This window comes from Labeo rohita, chromosome 24 (genome assembly GCF_022985175.1).
Source record: "Labeo rohita strain BAU-BD-2019 chromosome 24, IGBB_LRoh.1.0, whole genome shotgun sequence".
NCBI classification, from domain to species: domain Eukaryota; kingdom Metazoa; phylum Chordata; class Actinopteri; order Cypriniformes; family Cyprinidae; genus Labeo; species Labeo rohita.
This window is the reverse complement of record NC_066892.1, coordinates 3,710,246-3,729,272: the sequence shown is the minus strand read 5'-3', so window position 1 is coordinate 3,729,272 and position 19,027 is coordinate 3,710,246. Positions and strand designations below refer to the sequence as shown.

At 35.8% G+C, this 19,027-nt stretch overlaps 2 protein-coding genes across 4 annotated transcripts in view; both read left to right on the top strand.

The window, feature by feature from the left end:
- The first annotated feature begins 2,259 nt into the window (after positions 1-2,259).
- Positions 2,260-10,817, top strand: telo2 (TEL2, telomere maintenance 2, homolog (S. cerevisiae)). 3 transcript variants are annotated; one of them, XR_007825682.1, is made up of 21 exons: positions 2,260-2,927; positions 3,008-3,288; positions 4,467-4,535; positions 4,653-4,800; positions 4,880-4,982; positions 5,066-5,134; positions 5,236-5,377; positions 5,461-5,597; positions 5,754-5,848; positions 6,817-6,918; positions 7,017-7,105; positions 7,580-7,671; positions 7,765-7,881; positions 7,966-8,037; positions 8,121-8,285; positions 8,368-8,456; positions 8,527-8,626; positions 9,109-9,173; positions 9,259-9,374; positions 9,449-10,064; positions 10,240-10,817. XR_007825682.1 is itself a non-coding variant. In XM_051098842.1 (20 exons), exons 1-20 carry the CDS (start codon positions 2,644-2,646, stop codon positions 9,559-9,561), a joined length of 2,448 nt encoding a protein of 815 aa, XP_050954799.1. In that variant the 5' UTR covers positions 2,260-2,643; the 3' UTR covers positions 9,562-10,817. The 3 variants fall into 3 exon arrangements, 1 of the variants encoding a protein (XP_050954799.1); XR_007825681.1 differs by having other exon boundaries at positions 9,449-10,239; positions 10,341-10,817; XM_051098842.1 differs by having other exon boundaries at positions 9,449-10,817.
- A 566-nt stretch (positions 10,818-11,383) lies between these two features.
- The window catches only part of ift140 (intraflagellar transport 140 homolog (Chlamydomonas)), a 36,493-nt gene continuing 28,849 nt past the window's right edge, over positions 11,384-19,027 (top strand). The window contains exons 1-15 of the mRNA XM_051097930.1: positions 11,384-11,534; positions 12,141-12,298; positions 13,459-13,683; positions 13,805-13,926; positions 14,087-14,229; positions 14,305-14,480; positions 15,797-15,888; positions 16,014-16,120; positions 16,329-16,468; positions 16,568-16,771; positions 17,912-17,984; positions 18,138-18,229; positions 18,364-18,491; positions 18,573-18,690; positions 18,847-18,968. Of these exons, the coding sequence (XP_050953887.1) occupies positions 12,152-12,298; positions 13,459-13,683; positions 13,805-13,926; positions 14,087-14,229; positions 14,305-14,480; positions 15,797-15,888; positions 16,014-16,120; positions 16,329-16,468; positions 16,568-16,771; positions 17,912-17,984; positions 18,138-18,229; positions 18,364-18,491; positions 18,573-18,690; positions 18,847-18,968 (1,889 nt within the window). The 5' untranslated portion in view covers positions 11,384-11,534; positions 12,141-12,151. The remainder of the gene's footprint in view (positions 11,535-12,140; positions 12,299-13,458; positions 13,684-13,804; positions 13,927-14,086; positions 14,230-14,304; positions 14,481-15,796; positions 15,889-16,013; positions 16,121-16,328; positions 16,469-16,567; positions 16,772-17,911; positions 17,985-18,137; positions 18,230-18,363; positions 18,492-18,572; positions 18,691-18,846; positions 18,969-19,027) is intronic.

The following is a 19,027-nucleotide window of genomic DNA, read 5'->3' as shown; positions in this document are numbered from 1 at the left end:
TAGCAAATTGTGCAAATAAATGGAAAGACATTATTGTGCACAATAAAGTGACATAAACACTAAAAATATTTGCACTACAAACCAGTGTGTTTATAATTATGCTAAAAAAGTAAAACAATGACAACAAATGTCATTTCGCAATATCAAGTAGCATAACGGTCCTTTTTGTGCAGGTAAAATAACTGGACGCAAATGACACCGGAAGTCTCGCACATTCAAGTTACAAATTGCCGCGCCCGTTATTACGTTAAAACAAGTCTATATTAAAATAAGTACTAATCAGTTGTTTACGTTCATAAAAGTCACATGGGTTCTGTTTAACTCAGTCCTATCATATAAATGCTGATGCCTATTATAGAATACATACAGGTGCTGGTCATATAATTAGAATATCTTCAAAAAGTTGATTTGTTTCACTAATTCCGTTCAAGAAGTGAAACTTGTATAATGTATACATTCATTCCACACAGACTGATATATTTCAAGTGTTTTTTTCTTTTAATTTTGATGATTATAACTGACAACTAATGAAAACCCCAAATGCAGTATCTCAGAAAATTAGAATATTACTGAAGACCAATACAAAGAAAGGATTTTTAAAAACTCTTGGCCAACTGAAAAGTATGAACATGAAAAGTATAAGCATGTACAGCACTCAATACTTAGTTGGGGCTCCTTTTGCCTGAATTACTGCAGCAGTGCGGCGTGGCATGGAGTCGATCGGTCTGTGGCACTGCTCAGGTGTTATGAGAGCCCAGGTTGCTCTGATAGTGGCCTTCAGCTCTTCTGCATTGTTGGGTCTGGCATATCGCATCTTCCTCTTCACAAGCTTGCTGGCCAATTAAGAACAGGGATACCATGGTCCTAAAACCAGGTACTGGTAGCTTTGGCACTGTGTGCAGGTGCCAAGTCCTGTTGGAAAATGAAAGTTGGTCAGCAGCAGGAAGCATGAAGTGCTCTAAAACGTCCTGCTATACAGCTGCGTTGACCTTGGACCTCAGAAAACACAGTGGACCAACACCAGCAGATGACATGGCACCCCAAACCATCACTGACTGTGGAAACTTTACACTGGACCTCAAGCATCGTGGATTCTGTGCCTCTCCTCTCTTCCTCCAGACTCTAGAACCCTGATTTCCAAAGGAAATGCAAAATCTACTTTCATCAGAGAACATAACTTTGGACCACTCAGCAGCAGTCCAGTCCTTTTTGTCTTTAGCCCAGGCAAGACACTTCTGACGCTGTCTGTTGTTCAAGAGTGGCTTGACACAAATAATGCGACAGCTGAAACCCACGTCTTGCATACGTCTGTGCGTAGTGGTTCTTGAAGCACTGACTCCAGCTGCAGTCCACTCTTTGTGAATCTCCCCCACATTTTTAAATGGGTTTTGTTTCATAGTTCTCTCCAGGGTGCGGTTATCCCTATTGCTTGTACACTTTTTTTCTACCACATCTTTTCCTTCCCTTCACCTCTCTATTAATGTGCTTGGACACAGAGCTCTGTGAACAGCCAGCCTCTTTTGCAATGACCTTTTGTGTCTTGCCCTCCTTGTGCAAGGTGTCAATGGTCGTCTTTTGGAAACTGTCAAATCAGCAGTCTTCCCCATGATTGTGTAGCCTACAGAACTAGACTGAGAGACCATTTAAAGGCCTTTGCAGGTGTTTTGAGTTAATTAGCTGATTAGAGTGTAGCACCAGGTGTCTTCAATACTAAACCTTTTCACAATATTCTAATTTTCTGAGATACTGAATTTGGGGTTTTCATTAGTTGTCAGTTATAATGATCAAATTAAAAGAAATAAACACTTGAAATATATCAGTCTGTGTGGAATGAATGTATGCATTATACAAGTTTCACTTCTTGAATGGAATTAGTGTAATAAATTAACTTTTTGAAGATATTCTAATCATATGACCAGCACCTGTATATGTAGTGAATTTACCATAATTTGGTATTAAATAACATATACTGGTAATATAATATTTGTATGCTGTTTGTTTACATGTAGAAATTAAAAAGGAATTATTTTAAAGTGCTGTTCAGTTCTTTTGGGCTTACAAATGCCTTTGTAAGGACTGATTAACTTATTTTTGATGAACTTGATAATTAATGTATGAATAAAACAGTGATTAACTATGACCTAGCATACAAGTCTAAAAGGCTTTACGTGTCCTGTAGCGCTATCTAGTGAACTTTTATGGAATTTACCGATAGGAACCTTTGTTTTGCCGAGTTGCTTCTACACGGACACGTATTAGAGCGGAATCACATGGAGTTATGTCAACACGACTGATGCTGTCTGTTATTTTGTTTTATTTTCACGGAATGACTTTAAAACTATAAATCGGCAAGTACGTTTACTATATAATCAACTATATATATTAACGTTGTGGTATTCATATAAGATAATTATGGTAATCCTATGAGGTTTGTAGCTCTGCAGCTCTGATACGTTACTAAAAATTAATAATTGCATCTTGTTTATTCGTTTAAATGATTATATGACATAGAGGTTTGTATAAGCCGGATATAACAAGCCTCGTCCAACTGGCAAATGTATGCCGTGATATTTTATGCATGATGTTGCAAAAGTGATGCTGCAGTAAACTGAATCTTCAGCCAAGAATTGGTTCCGTGACGTCATGGAGTCAATGCAGCTGCAGGTGGGCTCGTGCTTGAGGACTCTCTCCACCTCACGAGATTCTGGGGAGATCGTGCACGCGCTGCGCACACTCACACGCTACCTGAAGGACGGCGAGTTCACGCGCCTTCATTACACACGGGTGATTCAGGTGCTGGTGAGCGCGCACTGGTTCAGCAGGTCGTGTGAAGATGAGGAGATCAACAAGCTCTGGGATGAGATGTTCCTCAGAGGTCCACCGGACCAAGCACTGCTGCTTCTGCTGGACACCATAAGCTCCACAGGGTATGACATCAATAACTATTTACCTATCTATCTATCTATCTATCTATACTAATGATGTGCTTTGTCTCTTTTACATACAGGGAGAGTGCGGGTCTGGAGCAATGTGTGTCCGTCCTGGAGAAGTTCCTCTCTGCAGGTCGTCTCCAGGTGTTGTTGTGGTCCAGATGCGACGTGGGCGGAGCCTGTTCAGACTCTCCCCAGCTAAGAGAGACTGTCATTGGCCACCTTGCGGCTTTACCCTCCATCACCTGCAACCATCTGCACACAAACACACCTGATGCCTTCTTACCACAGCGGTATTACCCTCTGCTGGCCGCCAGCATACTGGACACACTGGAGAAGACATGCCATGCTCTCAGAGGTATCACACGTTCAGGGCTGAAATACTTGTAAAGAACGGAACCAGCTCATGCTTAAAGCATCATTGCGACAACTTCAATTTTTTAAAGCATCTTTACAGATATTGCATGTTGTACAGAACCATTGCAACTACTACATATTTGAATGCATCTTTGCAACCACTGCTGCCTATTTTAATGCATCATTGTAACCACTGTATATATTTCTGCATTACAACCACTTCATATATCAATGTATGCATCATTGCAACCACAGAATGTTTTTGCGTCATTACAACTACTGTATATTTACATGCATCATTGCAACTACTGCATATTTTCATTCATTTTTTCAACCACTGCATATTTTCATATGTCATTACAACCACTGCATGTTTTAATGCATCATTAAAACCATGGATGTATTTCTGCATCTTTGCAACCACTACATATTTTCATGCATCACTGCATATTATAATGCATCATTGCCACAACTGCATATTTTTAATGCGTCATTGCAACGACTGCATATTTTAATGCATTATTACATATTTGAATGCATCATTGCATCATTGCCACGACTGCATATTTAAATGCATCATCACAACCGCTGCATATTTAAATGCATCATTGCCACAACTGCATATTTTAATGTATCACTGCCATGACTGCATATTTAAATGCATCCTCACAACCGCTGCATATTTTAATGCATCCTCACAACCGCTGCATATTTTTAGTGCATCATTGCCACAACTGCATATTTTCATGCATCACTGCAACAACTACATATTTTAATGAATCCTTACAACCACCTTGCTTTTAATGCTTTGATGCATCTGCTGCATATTTAATGCATTATTTCAACCACTGCATATTTTTAATGTATCATTGCCACAACTGCATATTTTCATGCATCATTACAACCACTGCATATTTTCTTGCATCATTGCAACAACTACATATTTTAATGAATTCTTACAACCACTGCATATTTTCATGCATCATTGCAACATCTATATAATTTAATACAATATTGCAGCCACTGTGTATTTTAATGCACTGATGCATTTGCTGCAAATTTGAATGCATCATTGCAACGACTGTATATTTTAATGCATTGTTACAACCACTGCAAAATGTAACGTACATTTGTTGTCCATCGGTCTTATTTTGGCTCATGTGTATCTCTCTAATATAGCGGGAACAGATTGCTCTCTTGGCTTTGTGGCTCAAGTGTTGGGAAAAGTGTGCATCCAAGGATACAGCTGTAAGTTTTATATTAAGTAGCTAATGTAACATGCAACAGATTTATTTTATTACTATATTCCCATTGTATATATTGTGGAACCTCACTGCTGCATTAATATTTGTTGTGTATATGTAGCTCAGATTTTTGAGACTCTGGCACCCCGGCTCTCATCTCTGACCCGCGTGGACCCGCTGTGGCAGCGTGTGACGCAGAGACTCCTGGAGAAGGTTCCAGAAAGATGCACGGAGTGTGTCATCACGGGACTCATACGCAGCCTCAGCGGGTAAGAGAGGAGGTTAATTAAGAGTAATGAATTCTTAACGAGTTGTTAGTCGACTCTAACGCAAGTGTGTGTGTTTCAGGGCGGCTGCTGTTTCCAGGCTGATGGGAAACCTGGTGGTGACCAATAAGAAAGCTCAGTTTGTTCTCACTCATAAATTGCTATTGCAGCAGTACCACCATCCAGTGAGTAGTGAAATAAGATTTATTTAATGCAACATTGCTGAACGAAAATATCGGGTTCTTATTTTTAATGTTTCCCCAATCAGACTCAGTTGTTAAAGTCAGTTCTTGGTTATTTGGCTCTGGATTCAGAGCGTCGGACGCTGCTTAAACAGGTATGTTGATGATCTATTGTGATAATTGTTGTACTATAATTGCTCCAATAAGTCATTTTGTATATAATGCAAAAAAGAGAAGTTATAACTAGTGTATGTAGGTCCTTCGGAGTGTGTGTCAGGTGTGGTGTAACAGCAGTGCCGTGAAACACACGTGTGTCGAGCAGCAGCTGTACGTCAGTAAAGCTCTACTGCTATGTGTGGCTTTACTCAATCATTCTGAAATACAAGAACTAAGACAAGGTAATGCACACGCATACATTCAAATGCATTTTTTATGTACAGCTGCAGTTTTTTGGTGTATTATGAGGTTTTCTGTCCAACAGAGATGTTGCAGTGCATGCTGGGAGGTGTCCAGTGTCGCCTGGACAGCAATATTGAGCGTATTCGGCGAATGGGAATGGTCGTGGGCGAGTGTCTCAGTCACAGATTAGACACACCAGGATCACAATTAAAATTCCAGGTGAGCCGTTTGGACCTCTTGTGATGATGTGTTAATGATCCTTACCTGAACCTGAAAGCATCTTGCATTTGCAGCTAGCAAAAGTTTTAGATGTGCACATCACATTTCTATTACAACTGTGAACTTGAGATATTTATGTTTCATTCCTTGACTCAGTATGAGGCAGATGAGGAGATCAGAGAGCTGAAGTCATTAATGGAGTGTACATCTGTTGAGGACGACGAGGAACACCAGCCTGATTCCTCCACTAGGTAAAATGCACGTTCACATTAGTTTTTCGTTATATATTTTCCATTTTTTCTGATATGCACTACCAGTCAAATGTTTTTGAACAGTAAGATTTTTAATGTTTTAAAGAAGTCTCTTCTGCTCAACAAGCCTGCATTTATTTGATCCAAAGTACAGAAAAACAGTAACATTTTGAAATATTTTTGCTATTTAAAATAACTGTTTTCTTTTTGAATATATTTAAAATGTAATTTATTCCTGTGATTTCAAAGCTGAATTTTTAGCATCATTACTCCAGTCACACGGTCCTTCAGAAATCATTCTAATGTTCTGATTTGCTGCTCGAATTGTTTTATTATTATTATTATTATTATTATTATTATTATGTTAAAAACAGCTAAGTAGAATTTTTTTCAGGTTTCTTTGATGAATAGAAAGTTCAGAAGAACAGCGTTTATCTCAAATAGAAATCTTTTGTAACATTATAAATGTATTTATCATTACTTTTGATCAATTAAAAAGCATCCTTGCAAAATAATAAAATTATTAATTTCCATAATTCTCCGAAACTGAAAATTCAGATTTGATCACTGGAATAAATTATATTTTAAAATATATATTCAAATAGAAAACAGTTATTTTAAATAGTAAAAATATTTCACCATTTTACAGTTTTTGCTTTACTTTGAATCAAAGAGACTTAAAAAAACATAAAAAATCATACTGTCACTCTTTTTAATAATCTGAAACATGCTGCAGCTTATATTCCAAAACAACTTGTGTAATGCAATTAATGTCAAGCACACAAAACATTTGGATTCATTCTGAATTAAAGAGTTTATTTGTATAGCATGTTTTCCACATGCCGGTAATTTCAGTTTCACTTTAAATTAATTTGTTTAGGCTTGACCGTAATAAATGTTGTTTATAATGAATCCCAGTATCCCACTATAATTTGTTTGTTTTATACTTACATTTATTTTTGTTCCAGTCTTCAACCAGAGCCCAAAGTTGAGGGCTCAGCAGGCCAGTCAGTGCCGTCAAAGCCAGAGACATCTGAGACTGGATGCGGGAGTGATTCTGAACTGGACAGGTACATCTACACCATCATAAACACACGAGAACCGTAATTTAGTGATGTTGCTCGCTACTAACATTTCTCTTGAAATGACGTCACTATTTTTCTCTAAGTGATGATGATCTGACTCCATATGACATGTCAGCTGATCACGAGAAAAATAAATCAGCGCCGCCCCGTTACGTCAGAGACTGTCTGGAAGGTGATCTACAGTAAAATAGTGTTATTTTAGTATTATTTACATACTGTTTACAAACTAGTTTTAGTGATATTTTGAAGTAGCTTTTATTTTAAAACTTTTTCAGTTTTAACTTTCTTTTTTAGTATTTTTTGTTATGTGTATTTGTCATTTTAATATGTATATTTTTAATACAATTTAGGTTTCATTATTTTATTTTTTTTGTATTTTATTTTATTTTATTTTATTTTATCCAGTCTTATATATGTGTGTGTGTATAATTTTAGTGTTTCAACGCAAACTAAACAATAATTAGAAATGTTTGAAAATAATAATAATTAATTTTTAATGCAATATATTTTATTTTATTTCAGCTTTATATCAATTAACAAAAACGTTTTAATAGTTTTAGTTGAAGATAATAACCCTGTAATTAAAGATCTTTTTTCTAAGATCATTTTCTGAGGTGACTGTATTAACCGTATCTTTCATTTTCAGCGTTAATGTCGTCTGATGATGCTGAACGGGTTGAACTCAGTCTGCAAGTGGCGGAAGGTCTTCTTAGAAAGAATGTGAAGGCCACACAAGAGGTCAGAGGTCATCACAGCAGACTTTTTTTTGCCTAAAACTCTTGTATATCTCATTACTCATTTAGTTTGTGTGTGTGTGTGTGTGTATTACAGGTGAGTGTTCAGTTCAGTAAAGTACTGCTTCACCTGGAGGACAGATACAACACACTGCACTTCCACACACTCCGGCAGAACGCCATGGTGGCCCTCACAGTTACAGACATCAAACCGGTGAGACATCAGACAGATGATTACAAACATAAACAGCTCTACATAGAAACATATAAAAGTGATTTTGCTATTTTTCCTTTGTAGGTTGTAGATTATTGGACGACTGAGTTCTACTCTCTCAACTACAGCTTGAGACAGAGACTGGACATTCTGGAGGTCAGACCAATGTTTCATGAGCAGCAAATCAGCATATTTTTTATGACTTCTCAACCACTAAACTAACACTTCTACTATTCCAGGTTCTTGCTCTCTCAGCCCAGGAACTATCTGAGCCAATCACGAAGAAGCACGCTGGAGCTCAGCCAATCAGTGCAGTGACAGCTCTGGAGCAGTGTGATGACATCACACACTGGCGGCAGATTGTGGAAAAACGAATCCAGAGTAAAACCAGACGAATTGGCAAGGTGAGATGCCCTCACAAAGGTGCATATTACACATTACAAATTATTTGATGTCTAATTTTGATGTCTGATTCATTCCATTCAGGGTGGGTCTCAACCAGTCAAAGCCACTCCCAACCGTTACGCTCCGGTTGCGGGATTCTTCCTTTTCCCGCTGCTCAGGAACTATGACAGGTCTGTTTGCATGCGTACATTTTGTTCAGCTCGTATTCCATTATTCCACTGATTTAATGTACTGTTGTAGGCCACAGGTGACCTTTGACCTTCTGGGGAGTGATCATCTGGTGCTAGGAAGGCTGCTGCACACACTTGGGCTTCTCATGCACCTGGCCATCAATGCACCGGTATAAGCATGCAAAAACACGATATGCATTACACAATCTATGCACAAAAATGCAATTATTTACCTTTTTTTTATATGCAAATGAAAGATAAAGTTTTTACTAATAATACTCTTAAAATTATTATTATATTAGTAGTAGTGGTATTATATTGTTTTTTAAATACTCATTTTTACAGTGAAATATTGCAGTATTAATATTTATTTTTGGTTTTATTTACATTTTTAAAATATTTTTATTATTTTTATATTTTTATTATTATTTTTATCCATATTGATATATAATCACAACATCTTTGTGCAGCCCTGCAAACAAACACAGCAAACCTGAATATTTTGATTGCATTTTAAATCACAATCACATTAAAAAAAAAAAATTAAATTGCACTTTAAATTGCATTTTTTACAATTTTATTTATTTCCCAAATGGTGCAGCCCTATTAGAAGTGTTATGCACATCATATAATCATTAATGTTTTTGCACAGGTTGTGTCTCAGATGGGCCGAGCACTGCTGGATTTTGTTTGGGCTGTGCGCTTCCACACTGACCAGTAAGTTTGTGTTTTAGGATGCATTATATTACATGCATATCAATCCAATACTCATCTAATCCTTTCTATCTGGCTTGAACTATAGGATGGTGCGTAGAGGTGTTATGTTTGCGGTTTGTGCTGTGTTTTTGAGCATGCCTGGTGAGAACTTACTCATAGAACTCGGTGATGACCTGATGGAGACCAGAGCCTGGCTAGCAGGTACACAGTGTTTGTATGACTCTGCATGTGTTTGAGCATGTATATGTTATTCATAAATGTGTTGTTGTGTGCAGATGTGGCAGAGAATGATTGTGATGCAGACTGCAGGAATTTGGCGGTACAGAGTTTAATGCTGCTGGACAAAAACCTCAAAACTCAGCTTCAGATCCCAGATATGGAGACCTGAAAGGGCTGACAGTATCACACACTCATGTGGAGAAGATTTGATGACCCTGGCATGATGCATCCCTAATTATTATGGCTTTGCTCTTTGGATTTGATGTATTATGTTATTTTTGTTCTACTAATGTTTAGTGACTGTAAAATAAAGAGCTTTATAGGGGCACTGAAAACTTCTGTTCACAAAACAAAGTTTGTTACAATTTATGCCATGCTTTTAGAGAAACCTGTAATTTTATGCATACTCTTAGGTCTTAGAAAGCATTTTAGTCTGTTGTGAACAGCTACTACAGATATACAGTAGAGTTACCATATTCGACAATGCAGCGTAACAGGTTACCAAAATCTGTTACTCCTCTTTATTTCACATAGAATGACTTTAATGTTACTCAAATTCACTTCAGTGATGTGTAACCTCCTCTATTTTATATATTAGAAAGCATATTGTTCTGATATGAAAAGCAACAGACATACAGCAGGGTTACCAAATCAGACAAGGCAGTGTAACAGGTTACCGAAATCTGTTACTCCTCTTTATTTCACATAGAATGACTTTAATGTTACTAAAATTCCCTCCAGTGATGTTTAACCTCTTCTGTTTTATATATTAAAAAGCGTATTGCTCTGATGTGAAAAGCAACAGATATACAGCAGAGTTACCAAATCGGACAAGCCAGCGCAACAGGTTACCGAAATCTGTTACTCCCCTTTATTTTGCATAAAATGAGTTTAATGTTACCCAGATTCACTCCAGTAATGTCTAACCTCCTCTATTTTATATATTAGACAGCATATTGCTCTGATGTGAAAAGCAACAGACACACAGCAGGTTTACCAAATCAGACAAGGTAGTGTAACAGGTTACTGAAATCTGTTACTCCTCTTTATTTCACACAGAATGGCTTTAATATTACTCATATTCACTCCAGTGATGTCTAACCACCTATATTTTATATATTAGAAAGCATATTGTTCTGAAATGAAAAGCAACAGATATACACCATGGTTACCAAATCTGACAAGCCAGCGTAACAGGTTACCAAAATATGTTACTCCCCTTTATTTCACACAGAATGGCTTTAATGTTACTCAAATTCACTCCAGTGATGTCTAACCTCTTCTGTTTTATATATTAAAAAACATATTGCACTGATGTGACAAGCAACAGACATACAGCATGGTTAACAAATCGGACAAGCCAGCGCAACAGGTTACTGAAATCTGTTACTCCCCTTTATTTTGCATAAAATGAGTTTAATGTTACCCAAATTCACTCCAGTAATGTCTAACCTCCTCTATTTTATATATTAGACAGCATGTTGCTCTGATGTGAAAAGCAACAGACACACAGCAGGTTTACCAAATCAGACAAGGCAGTGTAACAGGTTACCGAAATCTGTTACTCCCCTTTATTTCACACAGAATGGCTTTAATGTTACTCATATTCACTCCAGTGATGTCTAACCTCCTCTGTTTTATATATTAGAAAGCATATTGCTCTAATGTGAAATATAACAGACATAAAACATCGTCACCAAATCAAACAAGGCATTAATAAAGGTTACCTATTATTAAAGGTTACCGAAATCTGTTTCCTCCCTTTCTTGCAGACCAAACTGTGTTTAAATTCTAAACAAAAATTCAAATGGCATGTTTTTTTAAGCTCATATTATCAAGTTATGTACCCATTTAAACCTAATTTATACCTACATGTGCTGACACCATAATAACAAAACGCACCTCATTAGCCATTCCACTCGCTTTAGCTCATTGGTTGAGACGCAACGCCCGCGTTTTAGCTCCGCCCCTTCGCGCTCCTTCTCCTCAACGTTGTCTGGGCAACCGAAAAAGACGCTTCACAGCTAAAGGCGCGTCGTAAACATCGAAGGGCTAATTTCATCTTTTCATTGTCTAAATTATACATATGCTGCGCGAAAAACACACGGGCATAACGGCAGTGCTGAGTGGAAAAGCTCTCAGGTAAATTCTTCAAACGGTCGTTATTTGAAAGGTTTTTAAAGCGGCAGGCCTCAGTGTGGATTAGCTAACAGAGCTAGCAACAGATTTACTAACGTTAAAAACTGATGTAAACAACATTTACCATTACAGTTCGCCACTGACGGTGAAATACCTCAAGATATCATCGCAGTAGATTTACAAGCTTCAAAAATACATATTATGTACAACTTTATCAGCGCAGCAAACCGTTAACTTTGAGGAGTCACACTTACATAATAATGCCATGGTATTACCACGTTTTTTGGTCATGCTAACATGGTAATGATGTGCTTTGGGCACTATGTTATGTGAAGTACCTTGGATTATCGTTTAAATAGCACTGTATTATCACAAGGTAAACATGCAGTATGTATCAAAGTACTATGGTATCATCATACGACCCTCATTGTACTATAGTACCGTCACAGTACTTTATATTAATGCAAGTAGCCACATTAAACCATCTACAGAGTCATTTTTTATATTGTAGTTGTCATATTTAGGTTCTCAGTCAATGCAGTGAATATTAGATTGAAGGTTGTAAGAGTGTCTTATGATATGAATACAGTCTAATAATTGTTTTTATAGTTTTGTAGGTCATGGCTGTGTATTTTGATCATCGTGTTGAGGCCCCTGACAGCAGTGGAACGGCTGTCTTGATCTCATGGCATTCCAGTGTGTGTGTGCTGGCTGTGGGCTCTGTGAATGCCTCCACGGGGGGCTGCGTGGATCTTTACCTGCAACAAGTGAGAGATGATTTCTGTACACCTACACTACCAGTCAAGCATTTTTGAACAGTAAGATTTTTAATGTTTTTTAAAGAAGTCTCTTCTGCTCAACAAGCCTGCATTTATTTAAAGCAGAGTACAGTAAAAACAGTAAAATTTAGAAATATTTTTACAATAACTGTTTTCTATTTGAATATATTTTAAAATGTAATTTATTCCTGTGATTTCAAATCTGGCATCATTATTCCAGTCACATGATCCTTCAGAAATCATTCCCAATATTCTGATTTGCTGCTCAGAAAACTTTTAGTATTATTATTATGTTGAAAACAGCTGAGCAGAATTTTTTCAGGATTCTTTGATGGATAAAAAAGTTCAGAAGAACAGCATTTATTTGAAATAGAAATCATTTGTAACGTTATAAATGTCTTTATCATCACTTTTGATCAATTTAAAGCATCCTTGCTAAATAAAAGTATTAATTTCTATCATTCATTTTCCAAAAAAAAGTTATACTGACTCCAAGCTTTTGAGTAGTGTAGTGTATAATGTTAAAAACCTTTATTTCAGATAAATACTGATCTTTGGATCTTTCTATTAATGAAAGAATCCTAAAAAAAATTACGAAACTGTTTTAAATATGGATAATAATAATAAATGTTTCTTGAGCAGCAAATCCGCATATTAGAATGATTTCTGAAGGATCATGTGACACTGAAGACTGGAATAATGATGCTGAAAATTCAGTTTTGATCACAGGAATAAATTTAATTTTAAAATATATTCAAATAGAAATAATAAAAATATTTCACAATATTACTGTTTTTGCTGTATTTTGGACTGTAAAATCTTACTGTTTGAAAACTTTTGACTGGTAGTGTATATTCAAATAAAAAGCAGTTATTTTAAATTGTAATAATATTTCAGAATTTTTAACAGCATTTTTGATCAAATAAATGCAGCCTTGGTGAGCATAAGCGACGTCTTTCAAACATTAACATTAAAAGAAACATTAAAAAAATCATTCCAAAATTTTGAACGTTAGTGTATGTGTTGTTTTACCATTTCAGATCTACATTTAATAGTTAAATTCGACTGATATTTTATGATAAATGTCCAGTATTCTTTAGTCAGTTTTAATGTGTTTTGTAATATGTGTGTGTTTGTGTGTGTTTTAGGGTGAGCATGTTGAGCTGTGTCATGTGGAACGGGGATTCAGCCCCTCGTTGTTGCAGTGGCACCCAACTAAACCCTTGCTTGCAGTGGGATGGGAGACGGGTGAGACCATGCTCCTCTCACACCCCTCCGGTGAACACACACCCCTGCCCAACAACGCACACACCACCTGCATCACAGTGCTGGAGTGGAGCAGTAATGGCGGCCGACTAGTCACGGGAGATCAGGTAACACACATTGCATATTTGTATATTTCACTTATATAATAAATAATAAATAGTGTTATATAATAAATACTGATGTTTAGGGCTTTACATGCACTGAGTTGAAATTATGTTTGTGTTACAGGCAGGTGTAATGGTGGTGTGGAGGGTGGACGCTAGAGGGAAACTGCAGGGATCTCCTTTGATAAAGCATGACTACAGTAAACCACTGACGTGTTGCATCTTCAGACCTCCACCGCCTGCTGAGTGAGTCTTGTTTAACCATCACATCAATACTATAATGATTTTTGAACAGTTTAGTGTTGGTGCAAGTTGTAGCTGGACTAGAGAGGAGACTTGTGAAAGTTAGAGTATATAGAGAGATATTTTTCCAAATGGATCCTCCAGCATATGTTTATGTCTGTAGGGATGTGGCGATGCTGGCCCGAGCTGCTGTCAGCGGGGATGAAACCGCTCTGGATATGTTTAACTGGAAGAAGAGCAATAAAGGAGCAGCATTTGCACTGGGATCACAGGAGGGACTGGCGTTCTTCATCAGTACAGCTGATGGTGAGAGATGATAGGATGTTTAGCAGTGATGTTCAGTCACTGTGGGTTCATTCTAACCGTGTTTGTGTTATTTAGGGAGTGTATTCAGTGTGGATGAGCAGGCACGGAGTGTGCCGTTGCTGTCCGTTGAGAGTGCGGTACAGAAGATGTGGTACTCCAAGAGGAGAGCCGTTCTCGCCGTGGTAACAGACTCACTGCTGCTCTCTCAGTTCAGTCTTGGACCGGAAGGAATTGCTCATGAGATCAGTAAGGTAACAGCCAATCAGATCAGAGCTCATAGGTCAGGGCCAATTAGATGTCAGAATGCAACCACAAAAAACAGATAAGTTCTTTATTTTTACATCTATTTTATTTAAGTTTTAGCAATTCTGCTGTGTTTTTACATTTAAAAATGTTTAATGTTATTACGTTTTATTTATTTTTATTTATTTATTTTAGTTATTTTAGTACATAAAAATATTTAGTAATTTTGTTGTTTATTTCTATAGTTTTTTTTTAGACATGTCTGTATAGTTTTTATTAATTTTATTTTAGTTTTAGTTAATTTAGTACATCTTGTTACACTAAATGAAAATGGTAAATTTTGCCTTGGCAATTAGTTGAAATAAAATAATTTAAAAATGTACACTACCAGTTTTGGAACAGTAAGATTTTTAATGTTTTTGTTCTGCTCACCAAGTCTGCATTTATTTGATTTAAAATACAGCAAAAGCAGTAATATTGTGAAATATTTTTACTATTTAAAATAACTGCTTTCTATTTGAATATTTTAAAGTGTAATTTATTCCTGTGATTAAAGCTAAATGTATTAGCATCATCCTTCAGAAATCGTTCTAATATGCTAATTTGTTGTTCAAGAAACTTTTTTTTTATTGTTATTATTGTCAGTATTTAAAACAGTTGAGTACATTTTTTCAGGGTTCTTTGATGAATAGAAAGATCCAAAGATCAGCATTTATCTGAAATAAAAAACTTTTGTAACATAAACTACACCATTCAAAAACTTGGAGTCAGTTTTGTTTTGTTTTGTTTTGTTGGGAAAGACATGATAGAAATAATACTTTTATTTAGCAAGGATGCTTTAAATTGATCAAAAGTGATGATAAATACATTTATAATGTTACAAAAGATTTCTATTTCAGATCAGTGCTGTTCTTCTGAACTTTCTATTCATCAAAGAAACCTGAAAAAAATTATACTCAGTTGTTTTCAACATAATAATAATATATATATAGATTTTTTTGAGCAGCAAATTAGAATATTAGAATGATCTCTGAAGGATCATGTGACTGGAGTAATGTTCCTAAAAATCAGCTTTGAAATCACAGGAATAAATTATTATTTCAAATATATTCAAATAGATAACAGTTATTTTAAATAGTAAAAATATTTTACAATTTTACTGTTTTTGCTGTACTTTGGATCAAATAAATGCATGCTTGGTGAGCAGAAGAGACTTCGTTAAAAAACATAACAAATCTTTTTTAAAAAGTTTTTTTCATTTCAGGAATTTTTTTTTAAATGGTTTTAGTTTCAGTTAACTGTAATAACCCTGGTGTGTGTACAGGTGAAGCTCAGTGGCAGAGGTGGGCAGCATGCAGATATTGTGTGGACAGAAAACGGTTTGCTCATCACTGCATCAGGAGAACAACACATAAGGTTAACATTTAATTTTAGACTTCTGTGTTTGTTAGATTATGAAACAAAAATTGTTGTATAGTTCTCAGCATTTGCCTTGAAATATTGCGTTTGTTTTTTATTGTGGCATGTGTATGTGTGTGTAGGTTGTGGGATGTGGAGCTGGATGATCATTATGCTCTAACGCTGGATGAGTCTGTGGGCTTTGAGAAAGGAGAACTGCTCAACTGTGTTTCCTTTTGCACTTCTAAACGTAAGACTTACACTGTGAACAATTTACACATTTACACAAATAACACAAAAAATCTGATGGGTTTGATTCCCAGAGCAATGTACATATTGATAAAATGTATATCTTGAATACAGTTTAGGCCATTTTATATAAAAGCATCTGCCAAAACACGAATATAGATGATTATTTTGTTCAGACGTAATCTGAGTCTTTGTGTTTTCATCTGCAGAAGTTCTCGCAGCAGGTACCAGCAGAGGTCGTGTTGCTCTGTGGCACATGGTGACAGTGAGTGATCAGAAGGGAGACATGAAAATACACTGGAAACTGCAAACACCGGCAGAAGTTGAAGGAAACATCTCCCAGCTACAAGTGAGCAGCTGATTTAGATATTTAGGAATATTTCCAATGTAATGTATGACATGTTATAGGCCAGTTTACTGAATACTTTGTGTGTCTGTCTGTCTGCAGTGGGGTTCGAGCTCTCATCTGTTGGCCGTCTGCAGCAGCAGCTGTGTTGTGATCCTGTCAGAGCATGTGATGTGTTCTCATTACAGCCAGCAGATGGCAGCAGTGCAGCTCACGCCAGCACAGCTCAGCCTGGCCAACTTCAACACCAACACACACATCACCTTCCACACAGACACACACATCAGAGCCGTCCAAGTCACCAAAGTAAGACAGCATTTAGAGTACAGCTCTTTTATAGTTGTACCTCATTCTGATTATTACTCAAAATTCAAATATACAGTAACGATTTTACCATAAAATCACAGATCAGCATCACTGTTCACAACATTGGTAAATGTTGTGAACATTTACCAATGTTGGTAAATGTAGGCACAATATCTTTTACTTTTATCTTTTATTTTAGTTATCTTAACTTCCATGTGACCAGAACCAGTGGAATTTATTTCCACAATTTTTATAAAAAAGAAAAGTTAAAATGTATAAATACTATTACTAAAAATGTTTCATTGTGCTAAATTATTTAAAAATATATATATTATATTTTTATTTGTTACAAATATTTACATATATGTTCATGTATAATAATAATAGTAAATTACTTAAAAATACAAATAATTTATTAACATACACACACACACACACACACATATATATATATATATATATATGTGTGTGTGTGTGTGTGTTTTAATAAATTATTTAAAAAAATAATAATTTAATAAATATATAATATATAATTTAATATATATAATATATATATTTTTAAATAATTTATTAACACACACACGTATATATAAAAACATATATATATATATATATATATTATTTATAATATATGTAATTTACACATATTTAAAAATGTATTATTAAAAATTTATTAAAACACACACACACATATGTGTGTGTGTGTGTGTGTGTGTTTTAATAAATTATTTAAAAAATAATAATAATTTAATAAATTATATTAAATTATTATATTAAACGTGACTAATTATTATATTATATAATAATATAATAGTGTGTGTGTGTGTGTATGTGTGTTTTAATAAATTATATATTTAAATAATTTATTAAAACACACACACACACACACTCTGACATGAGCATATATATATATGTATGTATGTATGTATGTATGTATATATATACATTTGTTTTCTTTTGCTCTCATATTTTTAATAAAAAATGCAAATGCAAATTACACATTTTCAATAATTAAATATAGTTTACTTATTAAATATATATAAACATATAATTACATTTATTAACAGTTTAATTTTGCTAAATAAATTATTAAAAAATGTACAGATTTTTATACATAATTTTTATGATCTATTTTTACAGGATATGGTCGCTGTGTGGAATGGGAAATATATCACTGTGTACGAGCCATCAGGACAAACACTACATAGCACAGGTACCATAAACACATTAGATATTTCCATAGAACAGATTAATGATGTATAATATCCCTTGACTCTTATGTAGGACCACACAGAATCAGGACCTAACTATGTGCCAGGGCAAATAAGAGACGCAGAGTCATTAATTTTGTTGTTTTTATCATCAGGTTCTTTCCAGTGTGAGTCTACTGCTCTCGCGGTTCATGAAGAAAACATTTACACTGTCGAACCAAACCGCGTCCAGATCCGCACACCACAGGTACACACACACTCAAACTCTACTCACACACATCCACATTCTTTAACATATGAAAACACAAAGTACACAGTGACTGTTCACATTTCCAAGTTTGTGTTTCGTAAGTGTATGTTTGTGTGTGTGTGAATGTCCAGGGTACCGTGAAGCAGTTGTTGGTGTTTTCCGAAGCGGAAGGAAACCCGACACTCCTGAGTGTGTGTGGATCTTACCTGGCTGTGGGAACAGATACGTGTCATGTCAGAGTGTTTAACCTCACGCGCAGGTAAACACACACACACTAATATACTCAAACATGTGTAAATGTGTATATGTGTGTATAATGAGTGTGTGTTTGTGTGCACAGGGAGGCCAAAGCCATGGGCGTCACAAAGAACCTCTCTGAGCTCATTCCTGACCTGGGCGCTCTGAGATCAGTCAAATGCAACGCCAGCGGCAGTCAGTTGAGCATCCTCATTACACAGGTACAAAAAAGACAGTTCTCTTAGCTCGTTTGAAATACAAGTTTGATGCACGGTACTGTTCACAATGCAAAAGCTTCTTTCCTAGTCGACCAAGATGTCATACAAGATTAATCAACATTAATCTGTTATGTATATGATGTGTTTTGTGCATCATAGGTGAACGGAAGGCCGGATAACAAAGTGTATTTCTATGACATCGAGCTGGACACGCTGTTGTACTTTGACTTCTTCACAGGGAGGCCAGAGAGCAGTCTTGATCAGTCTGAGGATGGTCAGAGGTACCTTGTGTTTGTCTGGTCTCAAGACCAGAGATGATGCTCGTGTATAAACATAAGCA